Here is a 21,811-nt window from a genome sequence, read left to right on the forward strand (position 1 = left end):
AATTCTAGACTAAACAAAATCACACACACACTTTTTTCTAATTAAAATGTATCATTTCAATCAATTAAAATATTTTATTGCAACTCAATCACACATTTTTATCTGTTCTAAATGTACCTTAAATTAATACTTTGCAGGTTTTTAATTCACTTATCTACATGGGCATATTTTGTATATATATATATATATATATATATTTGTATATATATATATATATATATATATATATATATATATATATATATATATATATATATATATGTATGTATGTATGTATGTATGTATGTATATATATATATATATATATATATATATATATATATATATATATATATATATAAATAATCGGTGCATCCATATATATATATATATATATATATATATATATATATATATATATATATATATATATATATATATATATATATATATATATATATATATATATATATATATATATATATACTGTCAGGGTGCGAGCGAAACAGAAGGCGGAAGCGAGTACAGTTTGTTTGGCTTTAATGCACGTGTGAGGGAGAGAGAGATACGAGCATACACACACACACACACACACACACACACACACACACACACACACACACAAGCACAAGCACACAAGCATAGAGAGCCACCAAAGGGGCGTGGCAGGTGGATCCCTGACATTTACCCCCGAGGGCGGCACCTGACGCCCCAAACCCACAGACGCTTGGAGGGGCAGGGCACTCGGAGGAGGATCCCGGTGTCCGTCCAGGGTCGAACGGGACCTGGTCAGAACCGCTGCAGAACCGGAGAAGGACAGAAAGGACCTGAGGCGGGGCGACAGCCCAGGCGAAGCACAGGAACCGGACGATGCTCAACCCGAAGGCATGGGATGGACCCTTGCTCCCAGCGGAAGTCCAGGAGGCCAGAATCGGAGCAAAACCCCTGGTGAAGATCGGAGCCAGGACGAAGGCCAGAGAAATGGTTTCAGCGGCGACCGGGGACGGAGAGCTGCCTGTAGTGGAGACCAGGGACGAAGGGACGTCTTTGGCGGAGCCAGGAGGCAGAGAGACAGCCCCAGTGTCGGACAGGGACCAAGCTGCGCCCTCAGCGGAGTCCCGAGGTTGAGCGACCTCCACAGCAGAGACCCGAGACCGAGTGATGCCCTCGGCGGCGATCAGGGCCGGATAGACGCCAAATGAGGTCTGGATTGGAGCTACGTCCGTAGCGGAGATCGGAGTACGAGTGACGCACCCGGTGGAGCCCGGAATCAGAAAAACGACCCCGGTGGTGTCCAGAGGCCGAGTGATGTCCACGGTGGAGTTCAGAGGTGGGACGCCGCCATCGGAGGAGCCCGGAGGCGAGACGTCACCATCGAAGGAGCCCGGAGGCGAGACGTCTCCATCGAAGGAGCCCGGAGGCGAGACGTCGCCATCGGAGGAGCCCTGAGGCGAGACGTCGTCGAAGGAGGAGCCCTGGGGCGAGACGTCGCCTTTCAGGAAGCCCGGGAGCGAGACGTCGTCAAAGGAGGAGCTCTGGGGCGAAACGTCGCCTTCCAGGAAGCTCGGGAGCGAGACGTCATCGAAGGAGGAGCTTTGGGGCGAAACGTCGCCTTCCAGGAAGCTCGGGAGCGAGACGTCGTCAAAGGAGGAGCTCAGAGGCGTGACGTCGTCTTTGGAGGAGCTCAAAGGCGTGACGTCGCCCTCAGAGTCGCACGGAGGCAAGACATCGCCATCAGAGGAGCTCGGAGGCGGGATGTGCTGAAGCAGAGAGGGGCTCTCTGAGACTCTGTGGAGCGGAGAGGAGCTCTCGGAGACTCTGTGGAGCGGAGAGGAGCTCTCGGAGACTCTGTGGAGCGGAGAGGAGCTCTCGGAGACTCTGTGGAGCGGAGAGGAGCTCTCGGAGACTCTGTGGAGCGGAGAGGAGCTCTCGGAGACTCTGTGGGCGGAGAGGAGCTCTCGGAGACGCTGTGGAGCGGAGAGGAGCTCTCGGAGACGCTGTGGAGCGGAGAGGAGCTCTCGGAGACGCTGTGGAGCGGAGAGGAGCTCTCGGAGACGCTGTGGAGCAGAGAGGAGCTCTCGGAGACGCTGTGGAGCAGAGAGGAGCTCTCAGGGATGCTCTGGGGCAGAGAGAAGCTCTGTGACGTGGCTTCACTGGGAGAGGAACCCTGTGACGTGGCCTCACCTCCAGAGGAACAGTGAGGCAAGCTGTCGCCTTCTGGGTGACCGTGAAGCAAGCCGTTGCCCTCGGGGAGACCGTGAGGCGAGCCGTCGCCTTCGGGGAGACCGTGAGGCGAGCTGTCGTCTTCGGGGAGACCGTGAGGCGAGCTGTCGCCTTCGGGGAGGCCGTGAGGTGGGGCGTCGCCTTCGGGGAGGCCGTGAGGTGGGGCGTCGCCTTCGGGGAGACCGTGAGGAGGCGGTACGACGTCCCTTTCGCGTCCGGGCGGCGGTACGACGACCTTTTCGCGGCCTTGAGTCTGAGTTGAGTGCACTGGGAAGCTCCGGGGTGGAAAGGAGCTGTCCTGGAGGTCCTGAAGCGAAACAGAGCTCGCCGGGAGACCTTGGCGTGGAACTGAGCTCGCTTGGAGATCTTGGAGCTGAGAGGTGCTCTCGGGGACATACTGGAGCGGAGAGGTGCTCTCAGGGACACATTGGAGCGGAGCTGAGCTCTCCTGGGAGTCCTGGAGCGGAACTGAGCTCTCCTGGAGGTCCTGGATCAGAACTGGGCTCTCCTGGAGGTCCTTGGGCGAAGCTGAGCTCTCGTGGTGGTCCTGGGGCAGAGCTGAGCTCTCCTGGAGGTCCTGGGACGAAGCCGAGCTCTCCTGGACGACCTGGAACGGAACTGAGCTCTCCTGGACGACCTGGAACGGAGCTGAGCTCTCCTGGAGGTCCTGGGGCGGAGCTACGCTCTCCTGGAGGTCCTGGGGCGGAGCTACGCTCTCCTGGAGGTCCTGGGGCGAAGCCGAGCTCTCCTGGAGGTCCTGGGACGAAGCCGAGCTCTCCTGGAGGTCCTGGGACGAAGCCGAGCTCTCCTGGAGGTCCTGGGACGAAGCCAAGCTCTCTTCAGGACTCTGGGGCGGAACGGAGCTCTCTTCAGGACTCTGGAGCGGAACGGAGCTCTCTTCAGGACTCTGGAGCGGAACGGAGCTCTCTTCAGGACTCTGGAGCGGAACGGAGCTCTCTTCAGGACTCTGGAGCGAAACGGAGCTCTCTTCAGGACTCTGGAGCGAAACGGAGCTCTCTTCAGGACTCTGGAGCGAAACGGAGCTCTCTTCAGGACTCTGGAGCGGGAAAAAGTCCTCCTGGAAACTCTGGGGTGGAACCTGCTCAGAATCGAGAGGGTTGCACCACAGATACGCCGGATTCATCCCGAACATCCCCGTGAGACGCTCAATGAAATGAGTACACGAACGGAAATCCCCTCCGAACGCGCTCCACAGCTTACTGGCAAGAGAGAGAGAGTCTCCAGACAAGAGGGAGATATGGAGCGTGGTTTTAGCTGTTTTGGTGGTGTAAGAGGAGGGATAGAAGCTCATATATTTATCCACGCTCCAAACAAAAACGCTCCACTCCGCCATATCGCCGGAAAAGCGAGCCGGGAATTCCATAAGACTCGCAGGGGGGCGTGGCGCAGCCGTGCTTGCACGTTCCCGAGCCGGCGAGGATGAATCGGCTGCGTGCTTCCGGGTGTTTCCAGAGGCGGAGCTTGACCGTCGCTTCATCGTGGCACAGCGAATCCTCCATCCGAGGTTTGGATCGTGCTGGGACCACGGCAGCAACCCGATCATTTTATTTATTTTTTTTGTAAATGATATCCTTTTCAGGAGGTTCGTTATTCTGTCAGGGTGCGAGCGAAACAGAAGGCGGAAGCCGGAGTACAGCTCGCTTGGGCTTTAATGCACGTGTGAGGGAGAGAGAGATACGAGCATACACACACACACAGACGCGCATACGCGCACACACACACAAGCACAAGCACACGGCAGTCCTACGGTCGAGAGAGATAGTCCGAGTAGCGCATTGGGAGAAGCGTAGCTGACCCGAGATGCACAGGGAGGGGAAGCGCAGCCGGTACGGGATTCTGTAGTCCGGATGAAACGGATGAGAGAAGTCCCGCATGAAAACCGGAACGCCAAAACATGTAGTACGGAAAGTCAAACATAAACAATAACGAACGGGGAGTGAATGTGAGTGAGGGGTTTATGTAGGAGTGGAGTGATGAGCTTCAGGTGTGCCTCGTTAAACCTGGAGCTTCAGAGAGAGTGGAGGCATGAGTGATGATGAGCTCCAGGTGTGCGTGGTTAAACCTGGAGCTCTATGGAGAGTGGAGGCATAGAGAGCCACCAAAGGGGCGTGGCAGGTGGATCCCTGACACATACACATACATATATATATATATATACAGGGAGTGCAGAATTATTAGGCAAGTTGTATTTTTGAGGATTAATTTTATTTGAGGATTTAATTTGAACAACAACCATGTTCTCAATGAACACAAAAAACTCATTAATATCAAAGCTGAATATTTTTGGAAGTAGTTTTTAGTTTTAGCTATTTTAGGGGGATATCTGTGTGTGCAGGTGACTATTACTGTGCATAATTATTAGGCAACTTAACAAAAAACAAATTCATACCCATTTCAATTATTTATTTTTACCAGTGAAACCAATATAACATCTCAACATTCACAAATATACATGTCTGACATTCAAAACCAAACAAAACAAATCAGTGACCAATATAGCCACCTTTCTTTGCAAGGACACTCAAAAGCCTGCCATCCATGGATTCTGTCAGTGTTTTGATCTGTTCACCATCAACATTGCAGCAGCAACCACAGCCTCCCAGACACTGTTCAGAGAGGTGTACTGTTTTCCTCCTTGTAAATCGCACATTTGATGATGGACCACAGGTTCTCAATGGGGTTCAGATCAGGTGAACAAGGAGGCCATATCATTAGATTTTCTTCTTTTATACCCTTTCATGCCAGCCACGCTGTGGAGTACTTGGACGTGTATGATGGAGCATTGTCCTGCATGAAAATCATGTTTTTCTTGAAGGATGCAGACTTCTTCCTGTACCACTGCTTGAAGAAGGTGTCTTCCAGAAACTGGCAGTAGGACTGGGAGTTCAGCTTGACTCCATCCTCAACCCGAAAAGGCCCCACAAGCTCATCTTTGATGATACCAGCCCAAACCAGTACTCCACCTCCACCTTGCTGGCGCCTGAGTCGGACTGGAGCTCTCTGCCCTTTACCAATCCAGCCACGGGCCCATCCATCTGGCCCATCAAGACTCACTCTCATTTCATCAGTCCATAAAACCTTAGAAAATCAGTCTTGAGATATTTCTTGGCCCAGTCTTGACGCTTTCAGCTTGTGTGTCTTGTTCAGTGGTGGTCGACTTTCTGCCTTTCTTACCTTGGCCATGTCTCTGAGTATTGCACACCTTGTGCTTTTGGGCACCCAGTGATGTTGCAGCTCTGAAATATGGCCAAACTGGTGGCAAGTGGCATCTTGGCAGCTGCACGCTTGACTTTTCTCAGTTCACGGGCAGTTATTTTGCGCCTTGGTTTTTCCACACGCTTCTTGCGACCCTGTCGACTATTTTGAATGAAACGCTTGATTGTTCGATGATCACGCTCAGAAGCTTGGCTATTTTAAGACTGCTGCATCCCTCTGCAATATATCTCACTATTTTTGACTTTTCTGAGCCTGTCAAGTCCTTCTTTTGACCCATTTTGCCAAAGGAAAGGAAGTTGCCTAATAATTATGCACACCTGATATAGGGTGTTGATGTCATTAGACCACACCCTTCTCATTACAGAGATGCACATCACCTAATATGCTTAATTGGTAGTAGGCTTTCCAGCCTATACAGCTTGGAGTAAGACAACATGCATAACGAGGATGATGTGGTCAAAATACTCATTTGCCTAATAATTCTGCACTCCTGTATATACATATATATATATATATATATATATATATATATATACACAAAATATGCCCATGTAGATAAGTGAATTAAAAACCTGCAAAGTATTATTTTAAGGTATATATATATATATATATATATATATATATATATATATATATATATATATATATATATATATATAACGGATGCACCGATTATTCGGCCACCGAAAATCTTCAAAAAAAAAAAAAAAAACAGTTTGTTGTGATGACGCAAACAGAAACCGCGGCCTGCACGTGCTTGTCTGAAGCAACATGTCTGCGGTGTGGACGTATTTTAGTATATCTGAGAAAGACTCACGGATAGCGATTTGCAAAACATGTAATGCCGAAATTCCAAAAGGGGGTGAGTCTGCAAAGACTTTCTCCACGTCGGATTTAATTTATCAGCTGAAATCCAAACATCCCGATTGCTATGCTGAATATGAGAGGAACACGGCACAGAAAAGCAAAACCCGTCCGAGCATGCGCACTCCGTCTGTGGCGGAAGTTTTTGAAAAGGCAAGGAAGTTTCCCAGTGAGGGTGTCAAGGCGCTTTCCTGACCTGGCAAAGTTGGCACGCAAGTACTTTTCTGCTCCGTGCACAAGCACTGACGGCGAGAGACTGTTCAGTGCAGCAGCCCATGTTCTCGATGAGAAGAGGAACAGACTTCACTGTGATAAAGCAGAGAAGCTACTCTTCATTAAGAAAAACCTGCCACTTTACCTAAAGAAGTAGAATGGGCTTGTCTAGTTTTTAAATATTTATTATCCACTTTGCACAGTTCAGTTGAAGTTCTACAGTTAACATATGGGCTATGGCAGTCTTTGTTTTGATACACTATTATGTTGTAGGCCTAAGTGAAAATATTGTTGTATCTTTAAGCAGTTGCACTTGTTCTGAATGCACTTTGTTTTTATGAAAGAACATATTTAATTTTACAACCTTTCAGCAGGCCAGAGGGCCTGTACATTATTATTTAATGTACATGAGTGCATTTAAGTTAAACATTTAAGTTTGAATTTTAATTTATTTTATCCTGTGCATTGTTGTGATGTGCTATAAATAAATATTATTTATTTATTATTATATTATCATTTGTAATTGATTTATTCTTTGAAACTTTAATATGAATTTATGCAATTGAAATGCCTTGATTTTAGTAAGGTTAGTACACAGTCATAGCCATAAATGCAACAGTAATAATAATAATAGGCATAATTTATTTCGGGTTTTCGGTCTTGCTTTCCTCTTTTTCGGTTTTGGCCAAGAATTTTCAGTTCGGTGCATCCCTAATTAATATATATATACACACACACACACATACATACACACACACACACACACTCTCGGGGTGTAACGATACACAAAATTCACGATTCGATACATACCTCAGTTTTTAAATCACAGTACAGTTTCGGTACGGTTAGTGGGGAGAAATTAAAAACAAAATTGATTGTAATTTTTTTATTCACAAAGTGTATTTTTTTTTAATTTGTGAACATGCACATTTTACTTTTGATTTCAATGTTCAACTAAGTTCTGCACGTAAAAAGGCATGTGACCTGCAGTACCGAACTAAAAGCCCTGTACCGAAAAATCTCTACCAGTACCGTTACATCCCTAATTAATTAATTAATTAATTAATTAATATATATATATATATATATATATATATATATATATATATATATATATATATATATACACATACATACATACATACATACATACATACATACATACACACACACACACACACACACACACACACACACAGAATACTAACCGGAATATATGGCAGAGCACCTCATGTGAAAGCTCATTTATGTAATCTTTTGATTCTTCTTTTGGCAAAGTAAAATTTGTTCCTCCCACAACACTTGTCTTAGTGGATTTTCTCCTAGGGCCCATCATGTCCTGGATAGTCCTGTAGTCAGTCAAAAATGATAAGCAACTTAATCCATCAATGGAGAGCCTCTTAACATATTCAAATCTGTTATGTTTTCTAAAAAAAAAGTAAAAAAAAAAAAAAAAAAGTTTCAAGGCATGACTCAAGAATGGCACAATCAGTATAATAATTATTTAGACAGTGGCACAAATTTTATTTGGTATATGGTGGTGCTTAAAAGTTTGTGAAACCTTTTAAATTTAATTTCCTGGTAAATAAGTGCCTAAACATCAGCTGTTTTACACAATAATTAGATAAGTAAACAAAACCAAATAAATGAGACAAAAGCATTATTGTATTTATGTACTTATTATATAATAATTATAATAAATCTGATTTTACATATTTTAGATTTGTTGTTGAACTGTTCACCGGGAATTGTGTTTGTATCGGCGTTTTAAATTTTTTATAGTTCGTTTTTTTTCTCACTTTTCTCGCTTTAAAATATCAAAATATCGTTTTGATTTCCTGCATCCTTCACTTTCCGTTGGCTCCGTCTCGACTATTTTTGCTGTCGGAAGAGCGCTTTTTTCCCTGTCTGAGGCTTTGAAAGCAGTGAGTGAAGGTCATTCACCAGAACTACGAACACACACTACAGTAATCACATTAAGGGTACGTAATTTCTCTACTATGGCAAACATCCAGTTCACTCAGTGTGTGAAGTGTGACATGTTTAGTCAGTCTTTCTCCGTTGTTAGCGATAATTTTATCTGTGAGAAGTGTAAGCTAGTTTGCTCTTTGACAGAGAAGATCTTAGCATTAGAGGAGCGCATCCAGAGTCTAGAGAGAAGTAGTGAGTGTGAGAGCAGTCCAAGTTCTGCAGGGGAAAGTCTGGATGCCCTAGGTGAAGGTACTATTCCCCGACTCCGGCATTAGAGCCCTCGCAGCGGGCGAATGGGTGACGACTGGCGGCATACTCAAGAAAGCCAAAGCTAACGCTAAGGCTCGCCCACGGCAGCACCTTCCTCTCCGCTTCGCGTGTCCAACAGGTTTGCTCTCCTCAGTGAAGCACCCGCTGAGAAACCTGAAAGAGCTCTGGTTTTAGGAGACTCCATTCTGAGGCACGTGAAATTAGCTAGACCTTTAGGGGCACCAGCAGCACAGGTTATGTGTATACTGGGAGCCAGGCCGCCTGACATAGCAGGTCAGCTTAGATTCTTAGGAAAGCACAGGTTCTCTAAGATAGTTTTTCACACAGGAGCTAATGATATACGCCTTCGACAGTCAGAGGTTACTAAGAGTAATATTATAGAGGTGTGTAAATTAGCAAAGGCAATGTCCGATGCTGTAGTATGCTCTGGCCCCATCCCAATGCGACGTGGCGATGTAGCCTACAGCAGGTTATGGTTGCTGAACTGCTGGATGTCCGAGTGGTGCTCCAAAAACAATGTGGGCTTCATTAATAATTGGAGCATTTTTGAGGGCAAGGCTGGCCTGTTAGGGCGGGACGGTGTCCATCCCACACGGGAAGGTCCTGCTCTCATTTCTTGTAGTATAGGTCATAGTCTCAGAACAGCACTAGTTAACATGTGACTGTCTAGAGCCAAGGCCAGGGAGCAGACAGACAGGCTAAACCGACCGTCTGCTAGCTGCACAGAGTCGTCACTCAGGATCCACCATATTGAGACTGTGTCTGTCCCCTGAGCAAAACCAAAATATAGAAATTATCAGAAAGTCTGTTTAAGTAACCTGATTAACATTAAATTAAATAGGACTGAACGCACACTTGTGCACCTCTGATCTAAAAATAGGATTGTTGAATATTAGATCTCTCACGCCAAAAGCGCTGACTATAAACGAAATTATTACCGACCAGGAGTTTAATATAATGTGTTTGACAGAAACGTGGATTAAATCAAATGAATATGTAGCATTAAGTGAGGCGAGTCCTCCTGGGTATAGTTACATACACCAACCCCGTCTAAATGGCAGAGGAGGTGGAGTAGCAGCTATTTATAATAATAATCTAATCGTCACACAAAAGACTAAACACAAATGTAAAACATTTGAAGTTCTTTACACCAACATAAAATATTCAGTGTCCGAAAGCAGGTCAAGTCAGTTAATTCCACTAATTATTATTTATAGACCCCCAGGGCCCTACTCTGATTTTCTGATAGAATTTGCAGATTTCATTACAAATCTAGCTACTTCTTTAGACAAAGCATTAATTGTTGGAGACTTTAATATTCATTTTGATAATCAGGAAGACTCCTTAAGAGCAGCAGTTGTGTCCATTCTAGATTCAGTCGGAATTAATCAGAATGTTATAGGACCCACTCATAGTGGTGGACACACTCTCGATTTGTTGTTAACATTTGGATTAAAAATAAAAAACTTAGTCATAATTCCACAGTCTGAAGCTATTTCAGACCATTATCTAATCTCGCTTAAAATTTGCCTAAGTCATTGCATTTCGACGTCACCACGTTACTGTGTTAAGCGTACTTTCACGTCAGCTACAGCAGCGCGTTTTATTAATAATCTTCCCGAAATTACGATATTAGATAGATCTCCGTCAGACCCCGCAGAGCTCGACTGGGCCACTGAACATCTAGAAACAACGTTACGTTACACTCTAGATGATGTAGCTCCCCTTAAGACCAAAATGATCAGGGAGAAAAAATTAGCACAGTGGTATAATGATCATACGCGCACCTTAAAACAGAACACTCGAAAATTAGAACGCAAATGGCGTCAAACAAAATGAACAGTATTTCAAATAGCATGGAAGGAGAGCCTCTTAAATTATAGAAAATCTCTTAGTGCTGCCAGATCAGCATATTTCTCCACCCTCATAGAAAATAACAAGCATAATCCTAGATTTTTATTCAGCACGGTAGCAAAATTAACAGGGAATAAAAGCACTGCACTAACATGCACACCATCAATAGGTAGTAATGATTTCATGAACTTTTTTAATAATAAAATTGAAAACATCAGGCAAGAAATCCAGACGGTTAATATAAATCCAAATTATTTTACAAGTAACCCTGTAGACAGCAGTGTAATTATAATGGACAATCAACTACAAAGCTTCACTCCTATTTATGAGAATGACTTAATTTCATTAATCTCCTCATCAAAACCATCAACCTGCATTCTCGATCCCTTGCCTACTAGTTTCTTTAAACAGATAGCTCCAGAGGTAATCAAACCTGTTTTAAAAATAATTAACTCTTCCATTAGCACTGGTTATGTACCTAAATCCTTCAAACTGGCAGTTATCTACCCCCTTATTAAGAAACCTGACCTTGACCCATGTCAGTTGTCCAACTACAGACCGATATCAAATCTCCCCTTTATATCCAAAATTTTAGAAAAGGTTGTAGCACAGCAGTTATGCTCACATCTGCTTATGAATAACATTTTTGAAATGTATCAGTCAGGATTTCGGCCTCATCATAGCACAGAGACGGCGCTAGTTAAGGTGGTAAATGACCTGTTATTGGCCTCTGATCAGGGTTTTGTCTCCTTACTTGTTTTGCTCGACCTTAGTGCAGCTTTTGACACCATTGATCACACTATACTGCTTGCTAGACTTGAGAACGTTGTAGGAATAAAGGGAACAGCTCTCTCTTGGCTCAGGTCTTATTTGACTGATCGCTATCAGTTTGTGGATGTAAATGGTGAGTTCTCCACACTCTATGAGGTAAAGTTTGGTGTTCCTCAAGGATCTGTCTTGGGCCCACTGCTTTTCTCTTTATATATGCTGCCTCTTGGTGAAATCATTCATAAACATGGGATTCGCTTCCATTGCTATGCTGATGACACACAGCTGTATATTTCAGCAAAGCCAGATGAGCTAGATCAGCTTAACAATGTTGAGAAGTGTGTAAAGGACATTAGACAGTGGATGCTTAATAACTTTCTTCTGCTCAACTCAGATAAGACGGAAGTACTTTTACTAGGACCACATGCAGCTAGAAATAAACTTTCCGATTATGTAGCATCTCTGGATGGTGTTTCTGTTTCAGCATGTACGGCTGTCAAAGACCTTGGTGTGATTATTGACCCGAGTCTTTCCTTTGAGTCTCACGTGAATAATATCACCAGGATCGCCTTCTTTCACCTTAGAAATATTGCTAAAATTAGAAATATGATGTCGTTACAGGATGCAGAAAAACTAGTTCATGCTTTTGTTACTTCTAGATTAGACTACTGTAACGCTTTACTGTCTGGGTGTGCGAGTAAGTGCATAAATAAGCTTCAGTTAATTGAATTGAATATTTGTGAAAGTATGTGAATCTCTAGGATTAGCAGATAATTTGACAGTCAAATTAGAATCTGATTTTGATTTCGCAAGGCAAGTTTTAAACGCCTGTTTGAGAGATTGTTCTCTTGCTTCAATGTATAAACTTTGAACTAGTGATGTCCTGAATGCTCCAAGAGAGAGCCTTAGTCCTAGGTGGTGCACTGTGTACAATGTTTTGGTATAGGATTTCCTGGCTACACTATAGACTACACTTCCGTTGTATAGTCTCAACAGAGTAGCATGGTCTGTGCCCAATCTTATTTTGGACAGTACTTTTATAATGTTAACTTTTTCATTAATATGGAGACTGCAAAACATGTTGGGTCTGATTACGTTTGCAATGCTGTAAATGTTTATGCTAAAAAGGGTAATTGACAGAATGTTTCCTTGAGGCACACTTAATTCTTGTGTGTACAGGTTAGACAGGGTGTTTCTAACAAGGACACGAAAACAACTGCTGGATAAGAAGTTGGCAATGAATTGAAATAAAAATGAAAGTCTTTTAGGATGCCCTATTTCAATGTTGTGTCCACATAAGCTACAGTGGTGTGAAAAAGTGTTTTCCCCCTTCCTGATTTCTTATCTTTTTGTTTGTTGTCACACTTTAATGTTTCAGATCATAAAACTAATTTAAATATTAGTAAAAGATAACACAAGTGAACACAACATGCAGTTTTAAATGAAGGTTTTTATTATTGAATGAAAACGAAATGCAAAACTACATGGCCCTGTGTAAAAAAGTGTTTGCCCCTAAACTTAACTGGTTGGGCCGCCCTAACCCGCCTTTTTAAGGTCATGCCACAGCATCTCAAAAGGATTCAGGTCAGGACTTTGGCTAGGCCACTCCAAAGTCGTCATTTTGTTTTTCTTCAGCCATTCAGAGGTGGACTTGCTGGTGTGTTTTGGATCATTGTCCTGCTGCAGAACTCAAGTTCGCTTTAGCTTGAGGTCACAAACAGATGGCCGGACATTCTCCTTCAGGATTTCTTGGCAAACAGCAGAATTCATGGTTCTATTTATCACAGCACATCTTCCAGGTCCTGAAGCAGCAAAACAGCCCCAGATCATCACACTACAACCACCATAAACTTCCAAAAGGTTGAACTTTTGTGTCTTCAGTCCACAGAGTATTTTCCCCAAAAGTCTTGGGGATCATCAAGATGTTTTCTGGTAATACTGAGATAAGCCTTTATGTTCTTTTTGCTCAGCAGCAGTTTTCGTCTTGGAACTATTTTTTCCCAGTCTCTTTCTTATGTTGGTCATGAACACTAACCCTAACTGGGGCAAGTGAGGCCTGCAGTTCTTTAGATGTTGTTGTGGGGTCTTCTGTGACCTCTTGGATGAGACTCTATGCTCTTGGGGTAATGTTGGTCGGCTGGCCACTCCTGTTCCAGTGGAGAACTCAAGCTTTGGAGTCCCAAAGCTTTAGAAATGGCTTAATAACCCTTTCCAGACTGACAGATCTCAATTACTTTCTTTCTCATTTGTTTATGAATTTCTTCGAATCTTGGCATGATGTCTAGCTTTTGAGGATCTTTTGGTCTACTTCACTTTGTCAGGCAGGTCCTATTTAAGATATTTTTTGATTGTGAACAAGTGTGGCAGTAATCAGGCCTAGGTGTGGCTAGAAAAAATGAACAAGTGTGATAAACCACAGTTTTAACGGGGGGGGCAAACAGTTTTTCACACAGGGCCATGTAGTTTTGGATTTTGTTTTTCCTCATTATTAAAAACCTTAATTTAAAAACTGCATGTTGTGTTCACTTGTATTATCTTTTACTAATATTTAAATTAGTTTGATGATCTGAATCATTAAAGTGGGACAAACATGCTAAAAAAGTAAGAAATCGGAAAACACTTTTACACCACTGTATATACAGTTTGAGCAGTTTAAAGCTTTTAAAAGTTCTTCTATTGTAAACAGCTGGTTATATGCTTTAATTTTAAATGAAAGGAATTTAAGGGTCAATTGTTCTTGTTTTGTTTATAATAGTTTTGGCAGTTTTCCCACAAAAGAGTTTTTCTCAAATGTCTCTGCTACTTTGTCAGCAATCTCTTGTTTGGTAGAGAAGTTTGATTCTTTATATTTTGTATTTGTACCTTGCCTTCCTCGCCCTGTTAATTTTCAGTCTGGTCATGTTTTCTGTTGTAGAATGTTTGTTAAATATCCTTTCCGTCTTTTTCCTATTTTTAATAGCTTGTTTGCAATTTTCATTAAACCATGGTTTAGCGTCGCAGTATGGCTTTGTTAATGTTTTTTGGGACTGATTGTTCCGCTATTTCAATAAGGGAATCGGTGAAACTCTTGATTGGCTTGGCTTCTTTGGGTTTGTATGTTTAACTTCTTAGGGCATAGTGACTGGAAGACATGACATTTGGCTTTCTTTAATAGCCATTTTCTTGTTTTTTTTTCTTGTTTTTCTTCTGTAGACTTTATTATCAGAGGGAAGTGATCACTCCCACACAGGTCATCCCATGCATTCCAGTAGTATATATTCCCAGCTTGCAAATAGTGAGATCTATGGCATTATGGATTATGTCCTTTCTTATCAGTATAACTGACCCATCTAAAGGACATTGTGTATTTCGATTAGGCACATTAAAGTTTATAAAGTGGATGTCTGGAGCTAGGCAGGTTTTCTGAAGGAAAAATGGGTTAAAGGTAGCTTTTAATTGTTGTAGTTCTGGACAATTTACATAAATTCCACGACAGTTCCACTGAATAATAGTTAAGCTCATTATCAGGTTGGAAAAATAAATGAGGGTCATTTATTTGTACATTTATTGGATAAGCTGCGACTGTAAAAGGTTGGATATTCTGCCATTGCAATGTCCTTTGGTTGTTTTTTCATTTGAGATCTCCCTTCTTTATTAATTTTTGTTAAATGCATTTTGCTTTTGGGCTTTAATTGCACTCAGTTGGTATATCCATCGTGCCAGTGCCAAAGCACTCCGCTGCAACAGAACTTGGTGATTTCCCGTCTCGTCGCACTCAGGCCCGTCATCACAAAGTGCTTAGAAAGACTGGTCCTTACTCATCTTAAAGCCTGTCGGTGACCCACTCTGGACCCATACCAATTTTCCTATCGCCCGAATAGGTCAACTGAGGATGCCATTTCCACTGTACTTTAATCTGCCTGACTCATCTGGACAACCCCAACACTTATGCCAGGATGTTGTTTGTTGATTTAATCTCAGCTTTTAACACCGTAAGCCACTTCTAAGATAATCTTGAAGCTGTGCTGTCCTACTGAACACCGCACCTCTTCCAGTCTTACCCTGAGCACTGGGGTTCCTCAGGGATGAGTCTCCTTTTCTATACTCCCTTTTCATCTATGACTGCATACCTCCTTTGCAGATGAAACCATGGTGTCCTAAACAGAGGTAACGATGAGACGGCTTACAGGGAGGAGATCCAGCACCTAGTAGCATGGTGTGAGGACAATAACCTGGAACTCAACACCAAGAAGACAAGAGGTCATTGTGGATATTAGACGAGCCGGCAAACACTCTCATGCGCCCATTCACCTCAATGGAGCTGCTGTTAGCGTGTACCCAGCTTTAAGTTCCTTGGAGTCCACATCTCTGAGAATCGAACCTGGTCTCTGAACTCTCCTATTCTGCTCATGAAGGCACAACAATGCTTGTTTATTTTCTGAGGAAACTTAAAAAGTCCCATCTGTGCTACAGGATACTGAGCATCCTCACTAACTGCATCTCAGTGTGGTACAGCAGCTGCACCGCTTCAAACCGTAAAGCCCATCAGAGGGTAGTGAAAACTGCCTAATGTATAAAAGATACCCCTCATCCAAACCATGGATTATTCACCCTTCTCCCACACAAACAGTATGAAGTATAGCTTTTTTCCCCTGTGGCTGTTACTGCACTGAACAGCTGATTCAATACTGCATTGTCACTTTCTGTGTATTTTGCACTCCTTATCGACTACAATTTTTTTTTTTGCACCATCCATAACTCACATTTGCACTACTTTACAATCCATCCATATTTATACTGTATATACTGTATTATACATGCATTCATACTTTTACATTACTATATCATGCCATTGAGTGTATTATCTTCTGACATGTCTATCTATGCATAATCTTTTCACAGTATATTGAATATTAGTAAATATAACATTACCTACTGCACCTTCTGTACATTAATCACCCTCATCACTGTATATATAGACCTCATACCCTATTTATCTTAATGTTATTTATTGTAAATAGGCACTTCTGGTCAGATGCTAACTGCATTTAATTGGCTCTGTACTGTACATGTACCTTTCACAATGACAAAGTTGAATCTAATCTAACCTACATCCTGATCTTCAGGGTTTTTTTTGGCTGGTTTGCTATTACTGAGCATTTGGTGCTTGGAGTCTCATTTTTAGGTAACTTTTGCCAAATGGTTTTGGTGTTTTGTTTTTCACCCAAGCTAGGTCTGTCTGACAGTCAATGGTGTTCATAGTGGGTTTTGTTACATATGCATACGATTTTCTTGGGGTAAGGGTGGTGACTTATCAACCATTTTACACGCTTCTATATAGCTCACTCTTTCAGTACATTTTACTCTATGCATCTCTTTTTCTTCGATCCAGACCAGGTACTTTTTTGATGAAGCTGGGTGGGCTGCCAAACAGATGCTGCATTTCAATGGTCTTGTACAGGCTATTTTATGTTTTGTTTCTCTGCATTTGACGCAGATAGGTTTACTTTTACAGCTGGCAAAGGCATAGCCAAATTTTAGGCTGTTAAAACATCTCAATGGGATTCAAATGCTTACAGGAACACTTGGGTATCCTAGTTGAAATCTCTCTGGTAGTTTAGGTTTTTTAAATGTCAGGTTATAGTGCATCCAGAAAGAATTTACAGCACTTCACCTTTTCTACATTTTATGTTACATCCTTATTTCAAAATGGATTAAATTCAATATATTTACCTTAAAATTCTACAAAATATAACCAATAATGACAACGTGAAAGAGGTTTGTTTGAAATCTTAGCAATTTATTTTAAAAAAGAAAATAAAAAAGAAAATAAAATTTGCATACACAGCCCACCTTCAGTTTGCCAAAATTAACCTGAAGGACTCTCAGACCACGAGAAACAAAATTCATTGGTCTGATGAAACAAAGATTAAGCATCATGTCTGAAGGAAATCAGAGACTCATCAGATCGAGGGAAAGATGTATGCAGAAATGTACAGAGACATCCTTGACAAAAACCTGCTCCAGAGCGCTCTGGACCTCAGACTGGGTCGACGGTTCATCTTAAAACAGGACAATGACCCTAAGCACACATCCAAGATAACAAAGAAGTGCCTACGGGACAACTCTGTGAATGTCCATGAGTGGCCCGATCACAGCCCAGACTTTAACCCGACTGAACATCTCTGGAGAAATCTGAAAATGGTTGTGCACCTCCCTATCCTACCTAACAGATATTGAGAGGTTCTGCAAATAAGTATGGGAGAAACTGCCCAAAAATAGGTGTGCCATGCTTATAGCATCATACTTAAAAAGACTATATTTTTCGTTGAAAGATGCTCCAACAATGTATTGAATAAAGTATGTGAAAACCTATGTACATGTGATTCTTTTCTTTTTTTATTCATTTGCAGATGTCTTTTTTTCCACATTGTCATGGGGTATTGTTTATAGAATTTTAAGGAAAATAATTAATTAAATCTATTTTGAATAAAGCTGTAACATAAAATGTGGAAAAGGTGGAGCACTCTAAATATTTTCCGGATGCACTGTAGGTTTCTGTTAATTATTATATTGTTGTATATTGTTTTTATTTGTTTTTGTTGCTGTTTTTATTGTGTTGGATGGTAACAGACCTTGATAGGGATATTTGCTATTGTTTGCATGCATCAGATTCTCATCGTGGATTTTCCTAGTGCACTCTACCATTATCTGTCCACTCCTTAGCATTTTTACATCATTTACTGAACATGCTATGCCAAATATACTTTTTTGCACATCAAAGGGGGATAGCTTACTGAGGGGCATATAAGACAAGAGGAATTTCAGAAGTATAAATCCCTGCCAGTTCTCATGCTTTTGAGGAGACACACAATCAGTATCAGTCGTTTGGTCCAACATCATTCTTTTAGTTTTTTTTTTTTTAGCTATATTTGTGTTGCTTGGTTTCATCCAACAAGCGGATGCACAGTGCCATGGAAATCCTCTAGTTATGCACCAAAGATACAGGAGTGAAATACTTGGGCAAAAGTTTATATTACCCGATTGACCCTATGCCAACGCCCTCCAGGGCAAGACTTAACTAGTCGATTGATTGGACCAGGCCTTTTTAACCACCCATCAATGTGAAGTCCAAGCCAGAGTACTGTGTTGGACCTGGGGAAGCCACAGCCACCCACATTCCTGAAGTACTTTGACGACTTCTTCCACAGTCATGAGTTGCCACCCACGGCAAATGAGTCTCCGCATCTGCTGCCTCTCAATCACCATTGGGGTGCTGAGGACCTGTTCTACCCTGGGTCCCCACGGGAGGACAAGTCAAAGTCCTGAACTTAATCAACAGCAATGTTGTGGATTTAATATAAGTAACTCCAACGACCACAAATTTAAGTTATTCTATACTCTAGGAATGGGCTATAATTCCTCAAAGTCATTGTGCAGGACTGATCAAAAGTTATTGAAAATGTTTACTTGCAGTTATTGCTGCATAGGGGAGTCACACCAGATACCATAAGTTCACATACTTTTACCTCTCACATATTTAATATTGGATCATATTTCTTGATAAATAAATGAGCAACTATAATATTTTTGTCTTATTTGTTTGATTGGGTTCGGTTACTTGTGGGTGTTCTTGCCTTCAGTTTTGTCTATAGTAAGTTAAAAGCATGCTCATTTGAGAACATTTCCTCACTTTAAGAAATTCTTAAGTTGCTTTCAAAGCATGTTTTGGTTCCTTTTGTACCATGACGTTTAATTTCTGCAACATTTGACTGAATCTAAGCAGAAAGTATAGCTAAAATACCAGTGGTGGGCGGTCAGGGCCAGCAAAGCCTACTCTGAGGGCCTAAACACTATCAGAAGCACTGACCTACAGTTAAAACCTAAATTCTAATATTTATTTCATGAAATTGTATTAATTTATTCCTAACATTTTATTATCTTCATTTCGTAGCTGAAGTTTTCCTTGGCTGCACTGCTTCCAGTACGTGGATATTAGATTTTTTTTGTCCAATCAGATTTCAGCCTCTATGTGCTGCCATGTCAATCTAATCAGCCCAGGGCCTTCAAAGTCTGTACTGCTGGCCTTTTTACCTTAGTCTCTATTAGCAAGGGGTCTGTTTCTGTAACCAATCAGTATCAGACAAGCTGGCCCAGAATATTGTCAGCATTTTTCCGTCCTCTGATTCAGTGGTCCCCAACCTTTTTTGTGCAATAACTGGTTTAATGTTGGACAATATTTTCATGGACCGGTTTAATATCGGACAATATTTTCACGGACCAGCCTTTAAGGTGTGGCGGATAAATGCAACAAAATAAAATGATACGACCAGCATAAAAACTAAACGTGAATCCACTGTGTTGTTTTTTTGTTCATTTTGCTAGCTTGGGGGTTTGAATTTAGCGGTAATGTATTATGTGTTAGAGGCCTCATGACATGCATCAAGAGTGAGTCATAGACAGATGTGGCGGAGAGAATCCGGTAATTTAAAAAAATAAAACATCGTTCAGAATCAGATAATAAATAAAACGGAAATAATGTAAGTTATGTATTGTTTCTGTGTGGCCCGGTACCAATTGACCCGCGGCCCGGGGATTGGGGACCACTGCTCTGATTGGTTAAAAATATATACCTTTATTTGCCCCACAGTGGGAAACTGTTACAGCCCAGTTCGACTAGCAGAACACGTGTGTAGTGCTCTGCACACATTAATACATAAAATTTATACGAGTTATACTTTTTTTTATGCCTACAGAGGAAGAGAAATTAATTAACTTTTCTTGAAAATAGATTTTTAAGTACCGTATTTTCAGGACTATAAGCCGCTCCTTTTTTTCCACGCTTTGAACCCTGCGGCTTAAACAATGAAGCGACTCATTTATGGATTTTTGCAGGGGTTTTCCCGGTTTCACAAGCTTCAAGCCAAAAAACTGAGCCCCATAACATTAGACCAATGAAATTGCCGAACGGGTTAAGGTGAACCAATGAAATTCTTTATATATACATATATACTGAATTGGATCGCACCACATCATAAATATGGATGAGGTTGATTATGGCTCACCACAATTCTAACAGGTTTTATTAACGTGTTAGTTATTAATCCAATTTTATTAGTTTCAGCAATCCCTTAGCCGTTTTCTTTGCTTGATGGAGGCCAACAATTAAACACAAAGACTAGTTACTCTAAGAAACAGAGTAAACATTTTTTTCCCACAAAGACAGGATAAATCGTCTGACATGGTTGTTTAAGAGATAAGAAGCTACTCACTGCATCAATTAGGGTGCCATTATCTTTATCTTAGTGCCAGCTGAAATTCATAAATCACTGTCGTAATTAGCCAATGGAAAGCTCTTACCTATTTGTTAGTAAAAATCCAGGTTATTTGACCACTGTATATTACAGTTGTATGGAGAATGTCTGAATATTCTGCAGGATGTGACGGAATTTGTGTTTGGGTATAGAAAGTCTGAACTGACTTTCTCAGCCTGCTGCCACTATGATACCTATCAGAAAAAGTGAACAGTTATTAAATCGATGGCAGCAAGCTTAAGCAAAAAGCACAACAGTAATGATACAGCATTTTTATGTTGCTTAAAGTTTTCCATTTTTGTCACAAAAATTTTAAAACGCTTACCAATAATGTTCTGTATATTTCCTTTTTAAAAAGTGTGAGGGACATTAACAAAGATTAACTGTCCGTGTAAACTTGGAAACTTTAGCGTTTAAATTTTATACGCACACTTAACTTAGTGATGAAGGTAGCAACCCGAATACACACCACCCAAGATTCAAATAATTACATAAGGCGGCCAAAAGAATATCGATGAAATATTGAAATTGCTAACGCTAGTTAGTAAAATAGCTACTAAGACAACAAAGACAAATCACAGGGTGAGATTTTAAATACATACAGCATTTAGCTTTGGCTTTTATAGAGACTATGCACAAATCCAAATTCAAAGACGAACGCTGTAACAACAATAGTGTAGGAAGAATTGTGCATATCTCACTTGTTTTCGGGCAGACTTCAAACTGTACACTCCTGGCTAGAAGATGCAATTGAACCGGACACTGGTTTGGTCAATAATGAAGCATTAAGATATCGTACATTTTTCTTCTTCGGGCAACATTTTGTCTAAACAAACTGCATGCTCACTGACAGCAAAAACACGAAACAAGACTTCAGTCGTCCTGCTTCGTGATTTTATTTGAGGATTACCAATAACCTAAAGGAGTCCATACTGCCATCTACTGTGCTGGAGTGTTTAAGACGAAACAATACTTTGTATGTTGCGATATATATATATATATATATATATATATATATATATATATACACAGGGGCGACGTTAGGGGGGTGCAGAGTATGCCAGGCATATGGGCCCAAGAAACGCTAGGGGGCCCCCCAATCATCAATTAAAAGTTTTCCAATTAGTTTTTTTTTTTAT

General features: G+C 41.6%; 1 protein-coding gene across 3 annotated transcripts in view; it reads right to left on the reverse strand.

The window, feature by feature from the left end:
* Positions 1-21,558, reverse strand: part of fbxo38 (F-box protein 38) — a 95,240-nt gene extending 73,682 nt beyond the window's left edge. Inside the window, exons 1-3 of one of the 3 annotated variants that reach the window (XM_046849015.1) lie at positions 21,374-21,558; positions 20,719-20,866; positions 7,725-7,865 (exon numbers count right to left, since the gene is read on the reverse strand). In XM_046849015.1, coding sequence (XP_046704971.1) covers positions 7,725-7,852 — 128 coding nt within the window. In that variant the 5' untranslated portion in view covers positions 7,853-7,865; positions 20,719-20,866; positions 21,374-21,558. Of the gene's footprint in view, positions 1-7,724; positions 7,944-20,718; positions 20,867-21,373 lie in introns of all 3 variants that reach the window. The other 2 variants (XM_046849016.1, XM_046849017.1) reach the window with 2 other exon arrangements.
* Between the last annotated feature and the right edge of the window lie 253 nt (positions 21,559-21,811).

The sequence above is a fragment of the Silurus meridionalis genome, chromosome 5 (assembly GCF_014805685.1).
Source record: "Silurus meridionalis isolate SWU-2019-XX chromosome 5, ASM1480568v1, whole genome shotgun sequence".
In the NCBI taxonomy this organism is placed as follows: domain Eukaryota; kingdom Metazoa; phylum Chordata; class Actinopteri; order Siluriformes; family Siluridae; genus Silurus; species Silurus meridionalis.